At 37.9% G+C, this 22,078-nt stretch overlaps 1 protein-coding gene across 9 annotated transcripts in view; it reads left to right on the top strand.

Annotated features, from left to right (window-relative positions):
- Positions 1-22,078, top strand: part of ARHGEF10 (Rho guanine nucleotide exchange factor 10) — a 112,850-nt gene that overhangs the window by 21,075 nt on the left and 69,697 nt on the right. For all 9 annotated transcript variants that reach the window (XR_008436216.1, XM_053973126.1, XM_053973130.1 and 6 more), the window contains exons 3-8: positions 11,155-11,325; positions 13,466-13,756; positions 14,659-14,722; positions 15,896-15,975; positions 17,054-17,110; positions 19,726-19,889. Coding sequence is in view for 8 of the 9 variants with exons in the window: in XM_053973126.1 (XP_053829101.1) it covers positions 11,155-11,325; positions 13,466-13,756; positions 14,659-14,722; positions 15,896-15,975; positions 17,054-17,110; positions 19,726-19,889 (827 nt within the window). In the remaining variant the exon portion in view is untranslated. The remainder of the gene's footprint in view (positions 1-11,154; positions 11,326-13,465; positions 13,757-14,658; positions 14,723-15,895; positions 15,976-17,053; positions 17,111-19,725; positions 19,890-22,078) is intronic.

Here is a 22,078-nt window from a genome sequence, read left to right as displayed (position 1 = left end):
TGTGTATGTCGAGGGATTGTATGTTTTAGCAACCAGGGAGCAGTTGGAGTGGGGTAGATGCAAAAGCTTCCTTGGCTAAGAGCAAAATCCAAAAAAGTACTTCCAAAATGGATACTTGGAATGATGGTGCTAGCTCGTGTTCCCTTCTTTAGTGTGTCTGTACATATGAATTTAGGTGTGAAGTGCAGGTATTTAGAATTTCTTACATAAAAGAATTCCATGTCTATCTTGTGAAATAAAGTAGAGGATGATTCTTGTTCTGTCAACAAAAAAAATCCTTTCTTGAAAGCTAAATGAAAATGGGAGATTTTATCATGGCTGTAACTTGTAATTATGCTTTTAATTGGTTGCTGTAATGGAGTGTCCTTAACCAAACCCATTTGGACAAGAAGAGAATATGCTGTGGACTGCAGACTGTGGAGGGAGGAATTACAAAGCTGGAAGTTCTAAGAATGTGGCATCACATTGAATCTGTAATGTACAGGACTTAATTTCACACTGAACAACTGGGACTGGAGGCTGGATGTTAATGTCAGGATGGTGTTTATGTGTGATGGACTGTATTTGTGCAATAAGTGCTTTATTAGGAGATGTCATGTCTGGCACTTTCTCATTCCTCTACTTGGAAAACATCTGGTGATCTTGCAAAGTGGAAGTCCTTTTCTTGAAGTGAGGACTTGAGAGATGTTTATCAGAGCCTGTTTCCAAAGGAAACCTATGTTTGTTTGCCTGGCACAATGGATACCTGAGAAACAGTTTCTTGCCCAAAGGAAGCTGGGGTTATTTTCTGTGCCAAGGAGGCTTAGTTTTGCAGTTTCATTCTCTCTGAATATGTCAGTCTCTCACCCTTTCTGGTACATGGCACTATGCCTCGTATGATTTCTCTGTGAAAACTATTAAAAAGCATTGGGTGTATTTCCTCATAGTGAGTATACTTTTCTTGGTTTCCCATTTATAGAAAATTAACATAAATGATACATTAAAATTTTAAAGTGAAATACTGAAATTTCAGTGTTTGTACAAGGACATTGTGAGAATCAATTTGAATGCATAGTCTTCATAGTATTGCCAACTACTCTCTCTAGCTGAGAGAGAATCATCTTCACTTGAGAAGTATGAGAGATGCCCTTAAGGACCAAGTATAGTGGAGAGCTGGATGTTCACTCAGCCACACCACTGTCTCTAGTTCCTTGTGTAAAGCTAGATAAGAAGCCTTGTCATGCTGAAGTTTGGGATTTAAGATGTTCTTCTTTGAAATGAAGTTGTTTTTTTCTAAAACTGGTAATAAATAAAAATATCTCCTAGACACCAATTTTGTACACCTTTTTATATTAAAAAAATCACCTCTTTAGACCTATGAGTGGGATATTTCTTTGCTCCTGATATAGAGACATGTAGAACAAGGAGACCAAGGACATAAATCTGGATATCCTGTATGCAGCTGAGTGCTGTGATTGTGTCTTTCCGCAGTTATTTTTTGTTGTTTCCTTGTCAGGGCCAAAACACTAAAATAGTCCTTGCTCCTCTGTCCCTGAGAAGGAAATCTGGCTTGAATCCTTGGGTAAGATTGAAGTAGAAGCAACTGTGCTCTCATAAAAGTTTCCACTCGGATGACCTTACATATTATAACAAAAAAAAAAACAAAAAACCAAAAAACCAAAAAAAAACCCCCAAAAAACCCCCCAAAAAACCCTAAAACAAAAGCCCCCACACCAATCCCAAAAAACTGAAACTCAACAAAAAAACCACCATCTCTGATACTCAACAAAAAACCCACTAACTTATTAAAAATTTTTATTTACTTTAGTAAGGAGCTGCTGGTGAGCTGCTCTGTTTTGCCTTAGAGACGACTGTATTTCTCTGCCAGGGGAGCAGCTTTTTATTCTGTATCCTATATGTATCTCTTTCAGATTATTTAGGTACCTTTTCTACTATTTAGTGAAAAATTTTGTTGTTTATTTATGTTTTAACAGTTTTAAACAGCTAATTTTGTGACTGAGATGAGGTGGTTAAATTGGGCTTTTTAATATCGACAAGAGAAGCACTTACATGTTTTATGATTTAATTTCTGAATGTACAGAAGATTGAAAACCCTAAGATTGTATATATTTACTGTGGTTGGGGAAATAAGGCATTGCTTAAATTAAGCTGCAGATATGAAGGGAGTTGGTTTTGGGCTAAACAATATTGTTAGGTATCTATTTTCAGCATACAGACAGTTACAAATGATTGTAAAAAGGGAGCCAAGATTTCAGGAGAATAAGAACAGAATATGAATTGTAGTTATGAATGGCTCCTTGTTTTTGAAACTGGCAATAGCTTGCTGGTGTCTGACATCCCATCTGTAACAGAACAATTTATTTATTTCTAAAGGTCACATTTCTCTCAGTAAATGAAGCAAAATACATTGTTTAAGGTAAAGATTAATTATTTTATGTGACAATTCAGATAAGCTGTATAATGAAGAGCAACAAGAAAATTCCCTTTGCATAAACCATTTATGGTGTCACATGTCACTCCTAATTATGTATTTTTTCTTCTAGCCAAGTATATTTGAATGTTGGGAAAAACAAAAAAATAGAAAGAAAATAGATTAATTAATAGCTTATTACTAGTTTTAGTACCCACAAAGAAAACACTGTATACATAGATGTAATTATGTCTTATTTCATTTTGGAGAAAAATGGTAAAAACTTTGCTAGATGTTTAGAACATGTTACTGTTATGTTAATGTTATGTTACTGTTCTGGATTTCATGGTGAGTGACTTCATTTCTTTGATAATATTTGGTGTTTTCTTTCTGAATAATAAGATGCAGTTGTTTTGTTGGGTTTTTTCCTGTTTACTCAGCTGCTCTTTAAGGTGACTGGACTTTACGTGCTAGATCTGTGTAGGGACAAGGCCCAGACATGTTAATCAGAAAGAGTAGTAGATGATGACATAAAGACCTTTCAGGGGATTGCAGAAACAGTTGATAATTGTTTGATGGTAATCAGTGTTGATTGCTTAAAAACCTCTCCAAAATTGTAAAGGATTTTATGCTGATTTGGGGGTATTCTTTCAAAGAAGACTTGAAACTAAGCTCTGAAATTTTAATTTCAGTGAGTCCACATGTAAGAAGAGGGCAAGTTTTTTTTTTTTTTTCCCCTATACTTCTTTTGCCTTTTTAGGACTTGAATCTATCATTAACTGGCTGCGACAAATTGCTGGCAGAGAACTGAGAAATTTTTCATTTTTGGAGTTTTTTACTTCTGTTTCACTGAACTCAATAAATATTCACTAACCATGCCTGAAGCCTCTGTAATGTTTCTACTCTAGAGTTTACAGAAAGATTCATATTTCGTATAAGTTGTTATAATTCTCTTACCTTGTGCATGAGCTTGTCTCAGACAAAAGCTTGTCTGTATTATAATAACTTAAATAAAGTGTATGAATTTTTGAATGAGTCATTTATTAGGTGCTACTTTCTTTTCCGGCATAGAGGAACTGAAACTTTGCCTAGTAATCTGAAGAAAACATACTTGTTAAACATTTTTGGGGGAAGACTCTTCCAACCCCCTGTACAGATTTTCTTTTTTCTTCCTCATTGAAATAATCTTTCTAGCCTTATCATATTTTCATTAAAATGAATACAGAAGATTATTTAGTAGGTCAAATAAAGGTTGTTGCAAGAATATGTCTTACTGTTGAGCTAAATAACTTTGTTTAGGTGAAAGCATGATAGTTTCTGGATAACCTTATGCTTGTAGAACTTTCTCTAGGGGCTGGACAGGAAGATGCCTGTGCTCCCATGCCATGGGGATGCCAGCTGTGCTCCCATGCCATGGGGATGCCAACTGATGGGTGACTTCCCAGTCTCTATATTTCCCCATTCTGTATGTTGGCAGGGGGGACAGAGGGAAATGCAGGTGCTGCCCTGGGAGCAGTGAATTGGTTAAGTGTGATTTGTCCAGAGGATCTTATCAGTCTTCTGGTTGCAAAGGGAAATAGAAGCAAAATTAACTTTGGGTGGGATTGCTGTTTTCCCATGCATATTAGATGGTGACCCATTCATATTTGCATGAGAAGAACACTTGCTAACTGTATTGGGTCTGGCTGAGATGGAGTTCATTTTCCCCACAGCAGCTCTCTCAGATCTGGCTGGCATTGGCTGTGCTGGACATGGGGGAAGCTTCTGGCAGCTTTTCACCACAGTAGCCACCACTGTAGCCCCTGGAGAACCAAAACCTGGTCTGGCATCCCTTTGCCTAAGTAATCTGGAGGTTCAGTCTAGGAAGTATGTACAATTGCTGGCAAGGTGGAGAAAAAAAAGATCCAAAAATGAAGTCAAGTCCTTTGCTAATTTCTTAACCAGACTATGTCATCCTGTTAGAAAGATGTTGCTAGAATGATCCAAGACCTAAAAACTCAAGCTTTTGCTCTAGTTGGCTTTCAGCTTCTCTTTAGTATGATAGTCAGTTTATGCACCTGAGCTGTATGTTTTCTTTCTGTAGAGCTGGGATCTCATGCTCTGTTTTAGATCTCCAGTGTGTGTCTGGCTGCCTTCTTCTTCATAGGGTTCCCAATTATTTTTAAAGAGCTTTTGGTCCAAGGTATTACTAAATGATTCAGCAGTTTTATATTGCTAATTAGAATTAAACAAACTATATTAGAGAAATGCATATACCTCAAACCATTAAACAGCAATTGCTTCAAAGTAAAAGTAATTATGTGGAAAACTAGATATTTATAGTTGTTAATCATAGAAAAAGAAATATCGAAGTAAATTACAAGCCAGCCTGCTCTCACTGGTGAAAGTTTCCTTAAAAATGGTTATTTTTTTATTAAAATTGTCGACTACATGGTCAAAACTGCGTTTTCTAGGAAATGTTTCTGTTTTTCCTTCATATATAATTTGTACCTTATGTTTAGCCAACATGCTCTGTCATTGCAATGCCAGAGCTGGATATTTCATTTTATCAATGACTTTGTAGTTGTCTGCTGTTTTATTAGAGCTCTCTGGTTTTCCTGTTCCCTGTGTGGATTGTCCATTTGGCAGCACATTGGAGGTGAGTTCAGCGGGTCGTGTGCGCAGTAGCTGAGGCTGAGCTCGGCTGCACAGCCACCATCAGCAGACCCATTGTACCTCAGCTCAGCTGTCTGGTGGCATTTATATCAATTCAGATGGGTAACTTTGGGGGTGCTAAGGGTTAAATGTATTGGTATTTCTTGAATACTGATGGAAAGCTAGTAGCCTTTAATATGGAGGGGTACTTTTTAGTATAGAGAGGGATCTCTCATGTATTTATGCAGAATTCCAAATAACATCTGTACAGGCTTTCCTTACAGCACCAGCAAAATTTCTTGGTATTTCTTGGAAATTCATATGTCAGAATGTGTTAATGTGGTGCTGAAGGGGAAAATACATCCTTGAGACCAGGCTTGATCTGTGTTTCCAGTGGTGGCAGGCAATAGCAGTGCCACCAGTGTGCTGAGTATTTAAAGTAATTGGCCACAAACCACTGATTTTACGTAGCTGCCTTTCTGGTTATCAGGTAGTCAGCACTGAAAAGCACATTGAGGCTTTACAAAAGAGTACAGGTCTGCTGGTGTTGCTCCTGCTTTTTCTGGACAGCATGATTCATGTCTTAATGCTGTTATTTTAGACTTTTGATTTTTTGCAACTCAGTTCTTTTAAATTTTAGCTAAGTAAGACTTAAATTTTTAGCACTGTGAGTAATTTGTAAACTTCAGCATTTTTGCTATTTGTAAATATCTCCTAACATCCATAGACCTGGGCTTTATTTCAAGGAATGCAATTTTTTTGGTGTTAGGCATGCTGTTGTTAGCAGGCTCTCTGAAATGTGAGCAGGCAGATGCATTACTCTTCTGACTCTGGTTTTGAATTTGTTTTTTCTATCCAGAAGAACAATATCTGTTGTGCATGCTCAACAACATAATTAGTATGTGGTGTGTGTATTTGCAAAATACTAAAGAGGCATTTGTACTTATTTCTTTGTTATTTATTTGCAGGGAAAGCCTGTTAATTCGTATGGTTTTGCTTTTGTTTCCATCACTGGAAACACTTTTTGCATGAATGTATAGTCTTTAGTTTGGTTGGAGTTTTTTTGTAACTGTTTTCCACAGAGGCTGGTAATGCTGACATTGTGGTCACGCTTTGGATGTGTGTGCGAGCTGTGTGTAATTAGCAGCATGCTTGTACCACAAGGACCTGGGTTCCCTGCAGTGCCAGCTTAGCACAGCTGTGAGTGCAAGGGGAATGGGTGCAAAGGGAAAGTCCTTGGCTCCGACCCACTTCCCATGGGAAGGAGCTCTCACTCCCGTGTTTTTGTGTGCACAGTTTGTCCTAGATGTTTATAGTCCCCCAGAAAAATAGATACTTTCCACCTGTATGACTGTGTGAGGAGGTGATTTGTGGATGCCAGTGGTGTGCTGATGGATGTCCCATGTGACTGGGAAGTGTCAGTGAAGTGGCAGAAGCACTTTTTCCTACAGGTCAGCCTTTCTCCTGCAGGGTCCCTCCTGCCCTGCACCTCACCGCTCTCCCTGCACAGATGCTGGTGCAGGTGTCCTTTGAGTAAGGGCAGAAGAGAAATGTGTCAGCTGAGTACCAGAGTGAAAGACTATTTCACTGCAGTTTTCTCTCCTGGAACTCAAGAATTAGTGGTCACAAGTGGGAGATGAGTGAGTTGAAAATACCACGTTGCTTTCTAGCATTAGGAATGCAACTTAAGCAGTGCTTTCAAGCTGGGAGAAATAAGATGTTGTCCAGTGGCGACCAAGTTTCTTGAAACCTGTCTGCAAGTTCTAGCTGAAGATGAGGCAGATGTTATTTTACAAAGTTGGACAAATCTGGAAGCTTCTGCAGGCATGAGTGTTTCCTAGCACAAGGTTCATCATCCTGACAAACACCAAGCCTCTGCTATGAAATCTCTTCTGAAATAAAAAGGGAACAGCTTGAGAGCCCATTTATCCTGGAGCACAGTCAGCAGGGTGTGTTTGGCCTCAAATGGTTAGTTTTACAAAAACAATGGTAACTTTAAAAATTCAGTTGTTTCCTGGTATCTGCATGCTTTCAATACTTATTTCTATTGTACACTTCCATAAGGAGCTCGGCAGATTTTAATTGCCTAGAGATACAGGTTTGTAAAGGGAAGGGTATCTCATCAGGGAAATGTCTGGAATGTATCAAGGATAAATAATAAGCATTTAGATTGCTATGTCTGGCAGTTTATTTTGACTTGTAACCTGTGTGAGTTAGCATATTTTATAATACTTCAAAATATTCTGGGATAGTAACATTTTAAATGTTTTTTTTTTACTAATAAGTTTTGTGTATTTCAAGACACTCAGGTATTTGTAGAAAGTTGAAACATTTGGGGAATTCATTTGAAAGGAAGGTAGGTCTTTGCAGTCCTAAGTGTTTTGTTGCAATCCAAAATAATAAATAAAAAATATAAGTGTTTTAAAACTGCATGTTGGAGTAAGAGCAGGCAACTCCTGCCAGTGCATTTTAGGTTCAATTGTATTAATATTTTTTCACTAAATAATAACTAGATATATGCCATTTAAAGCATTGTACACGTATTTCCTTCATCGGTCATATAGTAGAAGCAACTAAAAATATTTATTGAGTTCTTTAAATATAATAGATACATTTCTGTTTTTTGTTCCATAATAGCCTGTGAACTTTAAAAAAACATAAGTACAACTGATTGCAAAGATGACATTCTTAATTATACAGAAGGCTTCCACTTCTAAAAATATTTTTCAAACCTTAAAATATAACGTATTCATATTTCTTGGTGGCAGCATGTCTGTTTATGTCCAGGGCTTCCAGGTTTATTGTTATCATGCCCCAGACTGCTGAACTGTTTGTGCTTGGGGTTCTATTTCATTCTTCCTTTATCATGATTTTTCTTGGAAGAACGTTGACTTCTTTAGTTGATGACTTCTGAGTTGTCATGGATTTACAAGATTGCAAGGGGGGGACAAACATTTGGGGTGCTTTTGTTTATTTCAGGTGTATTAATATTGTATTCAAAATGCAATTGATAGTAAGTGCAGAGCTATTTTATCTTACTTCTATGTCACTAAAATAAACTGTTTAAGAAAACTATTAATGAAGCTTCGCTGACTTAATCTGGGCTTTAAAATTAATGTAATTCCTTTAACTCCTTAGTTAATGGATGGGAAGGCAAAGGTGCCAAGAATGCTTTGCAATTGGCAGACCAACCAAATGTTTTTTAAATTTGTTTATGCCCCAGCAGGTCTCTGTAAACATAACCTAAGTGAGCTTATTTCTGAAGTAAACTTAAGAAATGTCATTTCACTGGATAACAAGGCACAGAAAAAGTCATAAATCTGTGTGCGGTGCACAGTTATGAGAGAATGTATTTCTTTTTCTGATTCTAAATTAGCACTTTCATACTTAATTTAACTTGAAGACAATGTTTCCATTATATCAGATTTTTTTTTTCGGTTTTGAAAACTCCAAATAGAAAGTTTTAGAAATGTGAGAATTTCCCTGAAGCATTTACAGAGCTCTCAGAGTGGTATAGCCATAAGATGAACAAGTTCAATCATTTTTGTATTCTCATTGCACTGGTTGGCACACATACAGCTAAGTGAGTGTGAGTAGTGGTGAAAAGGAAAATTGAATTTTTAATTTAATTATTTGAAGTAATTCCAGACAGACTCTGTCATTCTAAGCATTGTGTGATTATTACTTCAGAAAACAAATGTACATTTTAAAATTATGTAAAAAAAAAAGCTGTCCTCTGTGTGTTTTTTGCAAGGGAGCTTGCCTTTGAAAATACCCCACGCACACACCCACCCAGCAGACTCCCCTCCTCCGCCCTCCGTTTTTTTTTTTTTTTCTGCAAGACAGTTGCCTCATGCACTATTTGGCTTGATCCTTTTGATTTGCAGATAAAGGGTAGGAGGAACTGGGGATTTCTTCATGAGCATGAAATTTTGCAAGATCTGTGGTGGTATTTAGTAGCCAGATTCAGCCTGGGTCTAACTGCTATCTGTCTTTCTAATTGTAGCACTTAAAAAAGAGCTTTTGTCTGTGTTGTTGTGACATAACACAGAGAACTGTGGAAAACATGTATTTTCAAAACAAGAATTTGTCTTTTTTTGTGTGACATAATCTGTATTTATCTGCAGTTCTGATCAGCTCTTAAGTTGAAGCAAAAAGCCCCTATCCTCTTTTTATTTTATTTTTGTTGTTAAAATACTTTTTCCATCAATTGAAATAGTATGCCCTTGATATTAAAAGCTTAAAGGACAATATTTTTATTAAATATGTGATGGAAAGTATCTGTAAATTTGAAAGACTAAAGTTTATGCCTGCAGGATTAAGCAAATGTAGAAGTAATGCGAAGCTGAAATACAGTTTAAAACTTTCTGAACTGAGGATATTTGTTTGTCTCCCGTATACCCTTTCTGACAGACAATGTATTCTTTCTTTTTTGTCTCTTTTTGTAATCTTAACCCGCTGTACCATCAGTGATGCGATTATGGGATCTTTCCAGGCTGTAGTGCCCATTTATCAGGTTCTGTGCCTTGTTTATCTTTGATGCAAAGTAAATGTTTTGAAATGAATGAAGATGGGCAGTGTTAACAGCCATAACAGAAAAAAATTAGGTGGTATGTCCAATTTTTGGTTTTTTTTACTCATGTTGGAAAGACATCTTCCTCTCTTTTGTTTCTTTTCCCCATTACACAGTCAAGCAACAAATATTACAGTTTAGTCAGATGGATGGTGAATCAGGAAGAATGCCATGTTTGTCTTTAATCACTTGGAAGAGCTCTGAAGAATTTCTTGCATCTTTCAGGAAAAAAGGAATTGCTAATGGACAAAGCAAAAATGAGAAGCCTGACTTCATACAGAAGAATTTTTGAAAGGAATTAATCAAAATGAAATTAAATGTCCTACTGCCTCAGTTATTGCACATGATAATAAATGCAGGATAATCTGGGTTTTTTGTTCCTTACTATTTTTGCAATTAGTTCACTTTTTCTCCTGCAGAGAGGCTGCATGAAAGATCTTGTTATTTGTGGCTGTAGTAAAATATGCTGGCTCAGCCTGCTTGAAGAAACAGAAGCCTTGGCAAGAATGCTGATTACCATGACAATCTAAGCAGTCTAGAGCTTTGGGGTGTTGTGGGTTTTATCATAAAGATAAAAAATGTGTTCTGGATGGTAGGATAGCTGATAACATCATCATGATGCAGCAGATCTAATAGTCTTTGCAAGAATTATTTTTTCATTTTCTGTTACCTGAGGATGGAGGGGGGAAACTTATCACCTTCAGGTAAATTTTTATAACATACTTGTGTATTTATACCTTTATCTTTTTTAGGATATTGTTTTATGCTGTAGGTACATGAAGGGATTTACATTTTCATGGGTTTTCCCTAGTAGCTTGGGGAGAAACTGCTGTGTACTTCTTCCTGCTTCTCTCCCCTGCCCCATGTACAGAGCCAAATCTGTGCTACAGTATCTTCACAGGCAAAGAGGGAAAAAAACTCTAACCCACCCTTTTTATCTATATTAGGGTGTCATTATTTTGGCCATTACTTAAAGGTTCCATACCCTCCCTCCACCAGAGTGCATGGTGTGTGGCAATAGGGCTAATAGCATGCTGCATGGTTTAAAACTATCTCAGACTGGAGGAGGAAAATCAACTGCTGGTCTCTGTTGGAGTGTGTGAACTAAGTGATTATCACTGGTATTTGGACACTGCTAGGAAAGAATAGACTTAGGAGTTTCAGTTAGAAAGGAAAAATTACTTGAAGTTTTAAAGTTGCAAAGTTCCTGTGCAAATAAATTAATCTGTGAAGTCTTTTTGTTTAAAAATTGGCTGTTTAGGTGTTTTTCTAAAAATCTTTTGGCTCATTATGACAAAAGCAAGGGTATTTCCGTTATTACTTGTTTATTTCTTTCCAAGTAATTTCTTTGTTTGCACTAAAGGATTTATTGAAAACTGCATGAGGTTATCAACACATCAATCAACTTTTGTTCTGTTCCAGTAACCTAAAAATCTAAGGGTTCATTGTGTAAGCTTAATTTGTAATGTGGAGCATTTACTGGTCCCATGAAATCATTATTAAGAGCAGACAAACAAAGGTGTGTCTTTCTGCACAGTTCTAGGGCATGAACCAAAAGCCACGGGTCTGAATGATGAAGAGGAGGATGAGGGAGAACAGTTTGATTTTGATAGTGGAGATGAGATACCAGAAGCAGACAGGCAAGCCCTTGTGCCACCTCTTCCTGGTCCTGGAAATTACGTAGAGCACCAAGAGGCTGGTGCTGCAGGTAAGTCAGCCTGTTGGTCTGTACCTCCACTGGGCTAAATAGTCAAGACTGGTCTTAGGATGCCTTTTCTTGACAGTGCAATAAAAGTACTTTAACAAGAGTTTTCCATGGTGTTATGGCCCACCCCTGAGGGTAACTCAGGTTCTTCTTAACAGATCTCTTGGAGCAGATTAGAGTGAAACAAACACTGAAAGATTGGTGTTTGTAAATATACACATGTTGGGTTTACTTTGGAACAATTTGATTGTAATGGAAAGCATAAATGTAGCCATTTTGGTTATTAGTATGTAAAGTAATATGGCAATATCAAAGCATAAAAATACCACCCGCTTAAGGAAACCTATAAGGGAAAAGGAAGGAAGAAAGGGAAAGAAAGGATAAGAGTAGAAAGATACATAATCACCAGCCATGGATCTGTGATGACACTTGATTGAAGTGACGATTGAAGGTCTTTATCTGTCAGAGGTGGGGGGAAAAAGCCCATAAAATACAAAGTCTGGTGGGTTAATACGCTCTCAGGTTCAGGTGGGGGTGCCCAAACACCTCCTCTGCAAGGGTGAAGTTTTATTCTGTCTTTTGGTCATGTGCAGTTCTCTGGTGGAAATGAGAAATGAGTCTGAGGGCACTTCAGGGGTAGTTGAGAGTTCATGAGCTCTTCTAAGGCAGCTGCCTCCAATGTCAGTAAGCCTTGTGTGGATGTGACCTGCCCTGGGAGGAGGGCGTGTGTGTAAGGGAGGGCAGTTTGGTGTGATGAAAGGCACGATCCTGTCTGCCTCCTACTGGCCTCAGAGTATAGTTTGTAGCCTCTGGTGGTGGTAAGTTCACCCCCTCTGTCTTATGCAGACCAGAGGTTTGTCATTACACACCCAAAAACTCATTGCCTTCTCTTTGCAGGCTTGCAAACCTGGCCTCAGCAAAGCACCCAGGCATCTCTGAAAATGGTTCATTTGTTTTGAGTCATAGTCCGGTCTCTCACACATGGAAAAACCATGCAAGTGTTTTGAATATTTCTGCCAGTTACAGTCATGGTAGATCTGACAGGGCAGTTGACCATCACATGTAATTCCTGTGAGGTTTTCCATTCAAGTATGACATGCAAACCAATGGATTGGACATAATCTGAGTGTCATGCTACAGGAAAACTGTATATCCTGGCTGGTCTTAAGGCACATTGATGGCTTGAGATAAGCTGTTTCACAGCTAAGCTTGCTGGTTGCTGAGTTGAATGTTGTGCATAAAACTAAGTGGAGTTTGAATGTATGAATTTTGTTCATAAACAGAAGTTCTGCTAAATATTGAAACATTTTTTACAACATATGCAGATGTTTCCAGTGCTGAGGTGTAGTCTAGAAATTGCTGTATTCTGCTCAAATTGCTAACAGCTGATTTTGCTTACTTTAATCCAATTTCCTTTTGTAAACAGATTCACTGTGCTTATGGCAATTAAAGATAGGTAACTCTTCAGGTACTGTGCAGTTTGACAACCTGGAACTTAAACACCATCTTTCCCTGAGCATCTCTTGCTTGCTCACCCTTATTGTGAAGTTGTGCTTACAGCTTAAAATCATTTGATCATTTGGGATACAGTTTTGCAGTTTCCTTCAGAGTGGCCTGTGGTTCTGCTGTATCTCAGCTGAACCTGTGTCTCAAAAAATCCTTTCTATAACAGATAACAATACATTTTCAAAGAGGAAAGCTTTTGAAGTTATTTTCTTCCTCCCTTTCTTAACACAGCATTTTCAGGACTGCTCTTTGAGGAATGTCCCTCCATGACTTTCCTTGTCCTCATGACTACCCCTAAAATACTTCTTGTGTTTGTGTTTGAGAGATTCAAATTCATCTAGAATCCAGATTTTAACCTTTTTGATTTAAGACTATTTTGACTCATGTGCTTATGTCAGTCAAGTTACTGTTTTTCCATAAGCATCTTTGTAACTCATTGTTTTGCTCTTGTTGCATTCCTCATCTGTGAAATGGGGAGATTGGCTCTACTGTGTGGGAATTTTGAGTCATAGGTTGTAAGCAGCTTGTATAGTAAAGATCAGGTCAATGTTTAGCATATTTGCAAAGAGCTATTAGAGTGGCTTGAACAGGTATGAAAACTAAAACTTCGTATTTTTGTTTATTCTTTCAACTAAAGGAGCTGATAATGTAGAAAACACTGAGAAGCTGCAAACATCAGAACCTGGCGCAGAAGGCACTCCAGCCAAAGTAAATCCCTACTCAGTCATAAATATTTCCCCAATCCAAGATAAGGATCCATCCTCATCACCAGAACCAAGTCCTCAAGATGAATGTGCAAGTCCCAACCTGTCCGGTGGATATTCTGTTCCTGTCCCTTGTGGATATGCTGTGCCATCCAATTTACCTTTGATACTGCCAGCATACTCCAGCCCTGTCATCATACGCAGTGTTTCTGTAGATGAAGAAGGTACTGTATTTACACACCTTACTTTATTTGAAAGGGAATCCTCAGGTAGCTTTCTTGTATAGCACTCACCCTGGGTGAGTATGATTAATGCTAATTCCTTTTTAATGTAATTAAATAATTTCCAGATCCAGAGTTCAATGTTCAAGCCAAATGGCTTCTTCTCATACCTTTTATTTTTTTTCCTAGATCCTGGCAAAATTCCTATCCCTTTTGCCTTTTCTATATGCATTTCTGTTTGTTTATTTTCCACTTCTTGTGGATTTAGAGTTGCTATGGGATTTTTCCCTTGATGATTTGATGAATTCTCTGACTTCTAGTACAATTTTAAGACAGAAGAGGAAATTAGAAAGCGAAATAACTATGGATTATTACAGAAACAAGAGATGCATTTTGTAACCAGAGTTGAGAAAGTTGACAGCTTAATGTCAAGACAGTAGGAAAATAAAGCTCCCCATATCCTGCCTTTTCCTCTTTGTATTTTGAATATACTTTCCTTTAGCTACGCAGCAGTTCTTCTATAATTCCAGCCTTTATTCCAGCCTTTTCTTTTTACCACTATTAGGAATACTGTCAAATAAAAGCAAATGTTTGTGTGGTCCTTCTTACCTGTAGAGGAATATATGTTTGAGATATAGAATTAAATGCATTAGGCGTTGTGATTTCCTCTTAACAGCTCTTCTAACAAAAGGCTGTGTCTTTGAATTACTTAGCTTTCAAAAATGCATGGTGTGAAGAAACTTCCAATTTTTTTTAAACATGTGTAAGAATAAAACTATTGCAAGGAAAGAGATTATTCTTTAGCAATGATCTAGTAAAATCAGTTTCTTATAGTAAAATGTGCAATTTGAGTCAAACTGGCATGTTATTGCAAATGCTTTCTTTTTTTTTTTCCTACTTGGCAGGTGCACAGTCAGCAGCTGAAGAATGTCATTATAATTCTGTAAATTTGGAGGACCCTCAGAATAGGTGATTGCCTGTTCATCATGTTTTAATGATTTGTAAAGCCTTTGTTCCTAAGAAAGCTTGCATTTGATAAGTATTTTATTTTCGTTGTGTAATACTTCCATGTTTGTTGGTTTGGTTTTTTTCACTTTCTTGCTCCTGTATTCTGGTTGTGCACAAAAATCAGCACTGGTGTGTGTAAATGTGCATGACATTTTTGAAGACACTGGGTTGAATTTTTCTAGAGTGATGGCAATGTCAGGTGCAACAGGTTGCTGGAGGTTTGGTATAGCCTGCTGCTTTCAGCAGGACCACTTCCAATACTCCATCAGATCAACCATGGCCTTGCTGGCTGAGCCTTCAAACCCTCCAAGGGTGGAGGTGCTGCAGCTTCCCTGAGCAGTCTTCCCTGCTGTACTTCCCTTCCCCACCCCTACCTCCCCAAATGTCCAAACCAAATCTCCCAGTGGGCAGTCTGTTGACCATTCCCCCTTTGTCTGGCATTAAAAAAAAAAAAAAAAAAAAAAAGGGCCCCAAAAGAACCCCCTGCAAAAAACATAACCCTGATTCCATCTCCTCTGTAGTTCTCTTTTGGATAGTTGTAGCTTGGATCATCCCATAACATCCTTTTTATCAGACTAAATAATCTCCATGTCTTTTATCTTCTTCCTTGTAAACCATGTGCTTTAGTCCTTGACTTCAGTTTCTGTACATCTCTCTAGAGGTAGCTTCAGTTTCTCCACAGCTCTCTAGCAGGGGAGTGTTGGGAAGACAAGACTGGACATGCTGCTACAGGTTCAGCCTCACCAGCACCAGGTGGAGGAGGAGAACAGAACTTTGTCTGATGGCTCCCGATGTAACCCAGAGTGTCTTTAGTCCTATTTACCATGAAAAAGAAGTTCTCACTTCATTGTTTCTGAGAGAATTTCCTGTGTTGTGGTAGATGAACTCAAAAGCAGAGTATTTTTTAAGATTGTAAAGAAAGTGTTTTCAATTTTCTGACTAAAATTGTCAGACTACTGACTAGAATAGCTTATTCATCACCCAGCTACATACTGAAGCAACATTTTTGACTAATCAGCAGCCTTGGAGTGGAAACTAGAAGGCAGAAATATATTTATTGTGTTGTCTTCATGTATGCTTAAAAACGTTGTGGTATAACTTTTAGTTCTTTCATTTTGTTGCCTCTTTTTCAAGTGAAGATAACCAGACCAAGAAAGAGGATGATGCCCTGACCAAATGGGTTGCAGATCCTGCAAATACAGCATGGATGGAAAGTAAGTACCAGTGAGCACTGAAGTACAGCTGTGGAAGGTGGTCAGTTTTAAGTTGTGATCAGCAGTATGTATGTGTCTATGTGCACAAGCAGATTTTATGGGAATGTCCGTGTTCACTTTTACTATGTGTTTTCAGATAGATTTCAGAACCAAGCTGTACCAGTTAGAACTTTATTTTAGAATAAAGTTAACATTCACTTTTCCACCTTTTGGAATCTGTGGAATCATGTGTTATGGAAGTCATTTGGCTCCATCAATGCATGTGCACTGAAAATAAGCTCCAGTTCAGAGTCTGATCTGCGACTGTATTTGAAATTACTCTTCTTGTGCAGTAGTAGCAAATAAGTACTTGGAGGAGGAGGAAGGGAAGGAATTGCCTCTCTCTTGGTGTGTGCTGTTGATTCTTGGCTGGCAGCTGCATTTTAAATCAGAACAGAGACTGTGTGGTTTGAGGACAGGTCATCTTGCCTGTTCTCAGTTGTTCCCACTGGACTGGAGTTCATCTTACATATTTTGTGAAGTGATTGAAGAATTTGCGTTGTCATTCTGCCTCTTAATGGTAATCATTACATTATTTAGTTTTGGATCTTTTTAAAAAGTCAATTTCAGCTTTTCTACAGCCATTTAGTAAGGCAATGAACAGCCATCAACAGGCACAGAACATACCATACTTCTGTAAGAAGGAGGGAGAAATATTGGTTTTTGCAGTGGATTTTTGTTTTCAGGCTACCAAAGGTCATTCTAAGCAGTGCAGATAAAACTGAAATTTCACAAATATCATATACTGCTTGGTGCATTATTGCAATATTTGAATGATTAGATGTGCAAGCAGAATGTTAGTGGAGAGTGAGTCCTATCTCCATTGTATTCATATATGCCAATATAACAAAAATTCTTAAAAATATAAAGGTCCTCTCAGTTGGAGAGGACCTACAGCATTTCAACTGCCTGACCATTTCAGGGCTGACCAAAAGCTAAAGGCATGTTAAGGGCTTTGTCTGCCTCTTAAACACTTGGTCCCATTCAAATTTTAAGAAGTTTCTCTTTTTTTTTTTTTTTTTTTCTGTCTTGATTTTAGACCCGGATGAGGTAATTTATGATGATGTGCCAAGAGAAGATTCAGACTCTGAACCAGGTTTGAGGTCTTTGTAATGTTGAAAGTGATGTAAAATGGAATTATGTGCATGTATACTAAACGGATATGTTCATTAAGTGCCTAAAATAAATGTAAATGGATTTACCGTTGTGTCAATAATTGGTAGGTCTTAAAAAGTTCAGAATTATACTAATACTTAAAAGACTATCTCAGCAGGTCTCCTATACTGCTCTTCTCAGAAGCTGAATTCTACCTTGTTTAATAGATATTGTTCCAGATGCTTGAGTATTTTGCATATTAGAGAATTACAGTGCTGAGTGTTGCAGCTGTAGTGCCCTGAACAAGGCAAGATAGTTAGGAATAGGGTGTTTTAAATAATTAAATGATGTATGATAATGTATCATTGTCGTGGTTATAGAGAGAAGCTCTTTCCTTGAAAGTCCCCTTCAATATATTAATGCTTGATAGATGGAAGAGATGGTCCAGGGTGGCTGTTCACCATCCCGATTGTGACTACAGAAATGTTCTATTTCAGCTTTGAAGTGATCTGCTCCTTATGATCGTGCTCATGTTTGGAGGGGGTGGAATAGATCTCAAAATAGTTGCTGGAGTCAAGATTTTACCTTTACTGGAAATGATGGAGTTAGGGTTCAAGAAGCATATTTCATTGAGTTCTTGCTCACATTTGTTTTGCAGTTTTTGGGTATAGTGGAGTCTGCTTAAAGATCAGTTGCTACTGACTGATTTTGTGTTTGGGTGAATTGGCTTATTGGGGGCTCAGCATCTTAATCATCGTGGCTCTCAGAGGGTGTAGGTCTTTGATACTGAAATTTTTAATGAATCAAGAAAACATTTAAGCTTTCTTGTGTGAAACCCACATTAATCTTTAAAGCTGTAACAGTTTAATTTCTTATCCTTAGTAGTGTTCAGGCAAGGTGTTTTACAAATTATTACTGTATTTTTTACATTTATTATTGGAAAGTACTGTGTTACATTCATGACTTGAATGCTTATATTACTGGAAGTTCCCTCAGTGCTGCTCTGAGCAGGGACATCTTTGTGCTGTTGCTGATCAGTCAGGAAACACATACACCAGGCTCAGGTGGCTGAGCTAGGTGGGTTATGGGATATGGAGCAAAGCTCTGCTGAGCATATTGGTCAGTATCTTTAGCTTAACCCATAAGACATCAATTAAAATTTTGATTTGCATGTTGTCCCCTAAGACACTGAAATATTCTGAGGAAATAGGTAGGAAGGGAAGTTTCATCTTCGTACATTCATGATCTTGATGTTTATTATTTGTATATTTTGTCAGGGAGACTCAAGTATTTAAAAAAAAGTTTCAGTCAGACAATCTACATTACCACATGGACAAGATAAATTCACCCAGACATGGGGTAAATCCTGCCCCAAAGCTCACAGCACAGGATTTAGACTTGCAAAAGTCTTGATTTATTTTAACTTGCTATGATGGTTCTTTTAAATTACTCATTGTGCTAGATTACCACTAAGATGTCTTCTTCAGTAACAATATTTTAAGGACAGTCTTGATATGCATGGGGATTAAAAAAAAAAAAAAAAATCTGAATCTTCCAAATTAGACTAATTAAATTCTTTATAATTAACACAGAGGATTTAAATGTTAATATTAAAATCCAGGGTTTCGATGGATGTGTAAAACATATCAGCTTTTCTTTTGAGTACATGGTTTTTCTCTGTTTAAATGAAATGTCAGTCTTAAAATAAAAGCACAGCTGCTGTTTCCCAAATTTAATAGGAGACAGTTGTAAATGCTGCATCATAACCTCTGACAATAGTGAATCCTGATAGAAGTGCTGTACCATGACAAGTGTCCACACTTTCCCACTTAATATGATAATATTAATCATCAATCATTGACAGATGATGCTACAGGTAGAGTGCATTCCTGTTTCCTGATAAGTAATTGGCTCTAAATTTTCCATTTAATTTGACTAAGTTTTATGTTCTTGACATCTGTGCCAATGAAAAGACCCGTGTCTTTAACAGAAGGTATTTTGGTCAGCCTTTGCAATATAGATTTGAAAAGGTTATGTCTTGGAAAGGTTAATACTTCAAGGTTTTAGAGTAAATTATGAGCAAGGTAGCTGCCAGGTATGGGAGACTTCCAGGGACTGGGGGTGATGAGTCATAAAACACCATTGTGTAACACATTTCTTGCTACTTTGGTTTGACCTGTTCTGCTGGAAGTAGTGACCTTTTCATTTGATTCTTGCCATGTTTTAACATTTTTTAGCATATCTCTAGGGACAAATGGCAAGCTTAAAAATGGAAGGATGATGCTTCTCAGTGCAGATGTGCATTCACAGTTAGAATTTAACCTTCCTTTGAAGTTCTAAATAGTTTTGTGGGATTTGGACACAACAGTGTCATTTGAGTAGCACATGTTTCTAAAAGGATCATGGTGTGTACCCATAACACTGTCCTTGTTTAGTACTCTGTTTCAACAAAGACAATCCACTTTGGCTATTTGAATATTGGATTTAATTCAGAATTTTTAATGTGCATACAAAAGTCTGTGCAATTCTTTATAGCATATCCTGAACAAGTTTTCTGGTGCTCGAACAAACATGCATTTCAGTGTAACTTTTTTTATTTTTGTTTAATTCTTGCAGAAGAAATGATTTATGATGATGTTGAAAATGGTGATGATGGTGGAAACAGCTCACTGGAATATGGGTGGAGTTCAAGTGAGTTTGAAAGCTATGAAGAACAGAGTGATTCTGAGTGTAAAAATGGAATTCCCAGCTCCTTTTTGCGAGGCAACCACAAGAGACATGTATGTATCTGGCAGTGCTGCTCAGTCATTGAGGTTGTCCTGGTTTCTAACACTTGCCTTTCTCACCTGTATTTCTTTTTTTCCTCAATTCAGTTTCAAATGCCAACAGCATCTTTTTGAAGGAAATATGAATCAGTGTGGAAGTGACAGTACCAAAATGTAACAGGGAAAAGAAGATATGAAAATATTAAACAGAAGCTTCTTAACAAAAAGATAAAACTCAAATTGGATAAAATGAAATTAAAAGTGAGATTGTTTTTGCTTATGGGCAGTTCCTTACCTTTTTCTTCTTTTGCAGTTGCTGGATTAGTGTAAGTGGTAATAAGTGTGGAAAATAATGTGAAAAATAAATGGGGACAAGCCTGACAAGAATTGATGGGTTGGGATCTTTTAGGTGCTCCAAAGTCACAAAACTCTTTGCCAGTGTTCCCTAGGTGTCTGTCTTAGATCTGCATCAGTTTGCTTGTTTGAAAGTGAGCTTAAAAAACTTCTGAAAGTAAAAGATTTTTGTAATCAAAGAGAGTTCTACCTGTTAGGAGAGAAGAGAGGTGGCATGATTAAAATGATCTATCTGTGACACTTCTCAGGTCTCATACCTTTGGCTCCATCTGTTCTGCAGGAGGCAAGAAGGCGCAGGTGACCCAGCTGCCTGTCCTCACTGCGCCTCTCCCATTCCACAGGGAGAGAGGCCCTGGGCTCTTGCCTTCTCTTTGCCTTGGCTCTCTTCTGCCCTTGAATGCCCTCTTTGTGAGAGGCTCCCCTCTTGTGTGCTGACTGGGGACAGACCCCCAAGAGCCACATGGCAACTGTGTGTTGTGAGCTGCCTCAGCACCCCGTAGCTGGAATGTGCAGGGGTTGCAGACAGGGTGTTATTTCATGGGACCCTTATTTTCATTTTGCAGGTTTCTTAATTTGATGAGAATAAAAGCATTGCTGTCTGTGTTTCCCTCCAGTACATGTAAGCTGCTCTCCCCTCACTTCCATCCTTGCTGCACGTCCTTTGGAAATCAGGGAGTGAGCAATTAACTGCAAGACTTGAGCCAACCCAAATCTGCACTTTGTAAGCTGAGTGCTCATGCTCTGTTTTTGTCTTGGTTTTGCTCTGACTAGAATGATCTTAAGCTGTTGCAGCTGTTTGTTTGGGAGATTTTTCTAACAAGACTGAAAAAATGGAGTTTGAATTTATTTTTTTTTTTTTAATACCTTGGAAGAGACTAGGAAAATACTTTGCATGTGAGTGTGTAAGCCTTAACATGGCTGCTGGTTTATTCTTTTTATTTTTGTTTTAATGTTCTCTTGTTATCCCTAGCTTCAGCTTTGGCCATAGTAATAAGAATCTATTTACATATGTGAACAAAGCAAGGTTTAAAGCCATTTTTTTGGAACTCTTAAAAGTATACTTTGATCTGTCATGGAAAACTGTTGGCAGTGGTTGAATGTGATTGCACCAGGATCAGGCACAGAGTGCCTGAGCAAGAGACTGAGGAGTGATGAGAGAAGAGTGGTGTGCCCTTGGGTACTGTCATGTGGATGGCTTTTTCAGGCCTGTGACAAAAGGTTTTGGGGATTGCCTTGTGAGGATGGGTGTGAGGAGGTGAGGAACACTGAAGCTGGTGGATGGAAAAGTCAGATAGGCTCCTGCACCTGGATGGGTTGCTGGGAGATGGAGAAATCAGGAAATTAGGGAAGAGTTTTGGCAGAGAGTGAGGAAAGAAACTTTAGAATTGAAAAAAAAAAAAAACCAAAACCTTGCAAGCAACCAAGAAAACAACAACAACAACAAAAAGCCCCCAAAACCAATCCCAGCCCTCCCTGCATTGGCATTTCAGCATGGGCAGACACTACTCTTCTTTATGTACATTTTCTTTGTATCCATTCCTTGCACTAACTCTCGCTTCTCCTCAGGTCCTGTGATGGATATTACAGTATATTCCCAGCACATCACCTTCTGTGGCCTTTCAGAGCCTGTGAGGGACTTGTCCTACTTATAATTATAGTGTTAGTTGAAAAGTATGGCAAGGTTGGAGGTGGGATTTTTAATTTTAAGTGCTGACTTCCCTCAAAGTCACCTTTTCAATGTAATTCTTATTACTTTATTTATTTACGAATTTATTTTAAGAAGGGAAGGTTTTTGTGTTGTTAAATACTTCTTGTCTGTGAACCAGATGCTATTCTCTATTATACTGCTG

Source organism: Vidua macroura, chromosome 3 (genome assembly GCF_024509145.1).
Source record: "Vidua macroura isolate BioBank_ID:100142 chromosome 3, ASM2450914v1, whole genome shotgun sequence".
Classification (NCBI taxonomy): Eukaryota; Metazoa; Chordata; class Aves; order Passeriformes; family Viduidae; genus Vidua; species Vidua macroura.
The sequence above is the reverse complement of the archived record's forward strand: the minus strand, read 5'-3'. Positions and strand labels throughout refer to the sequence as shown.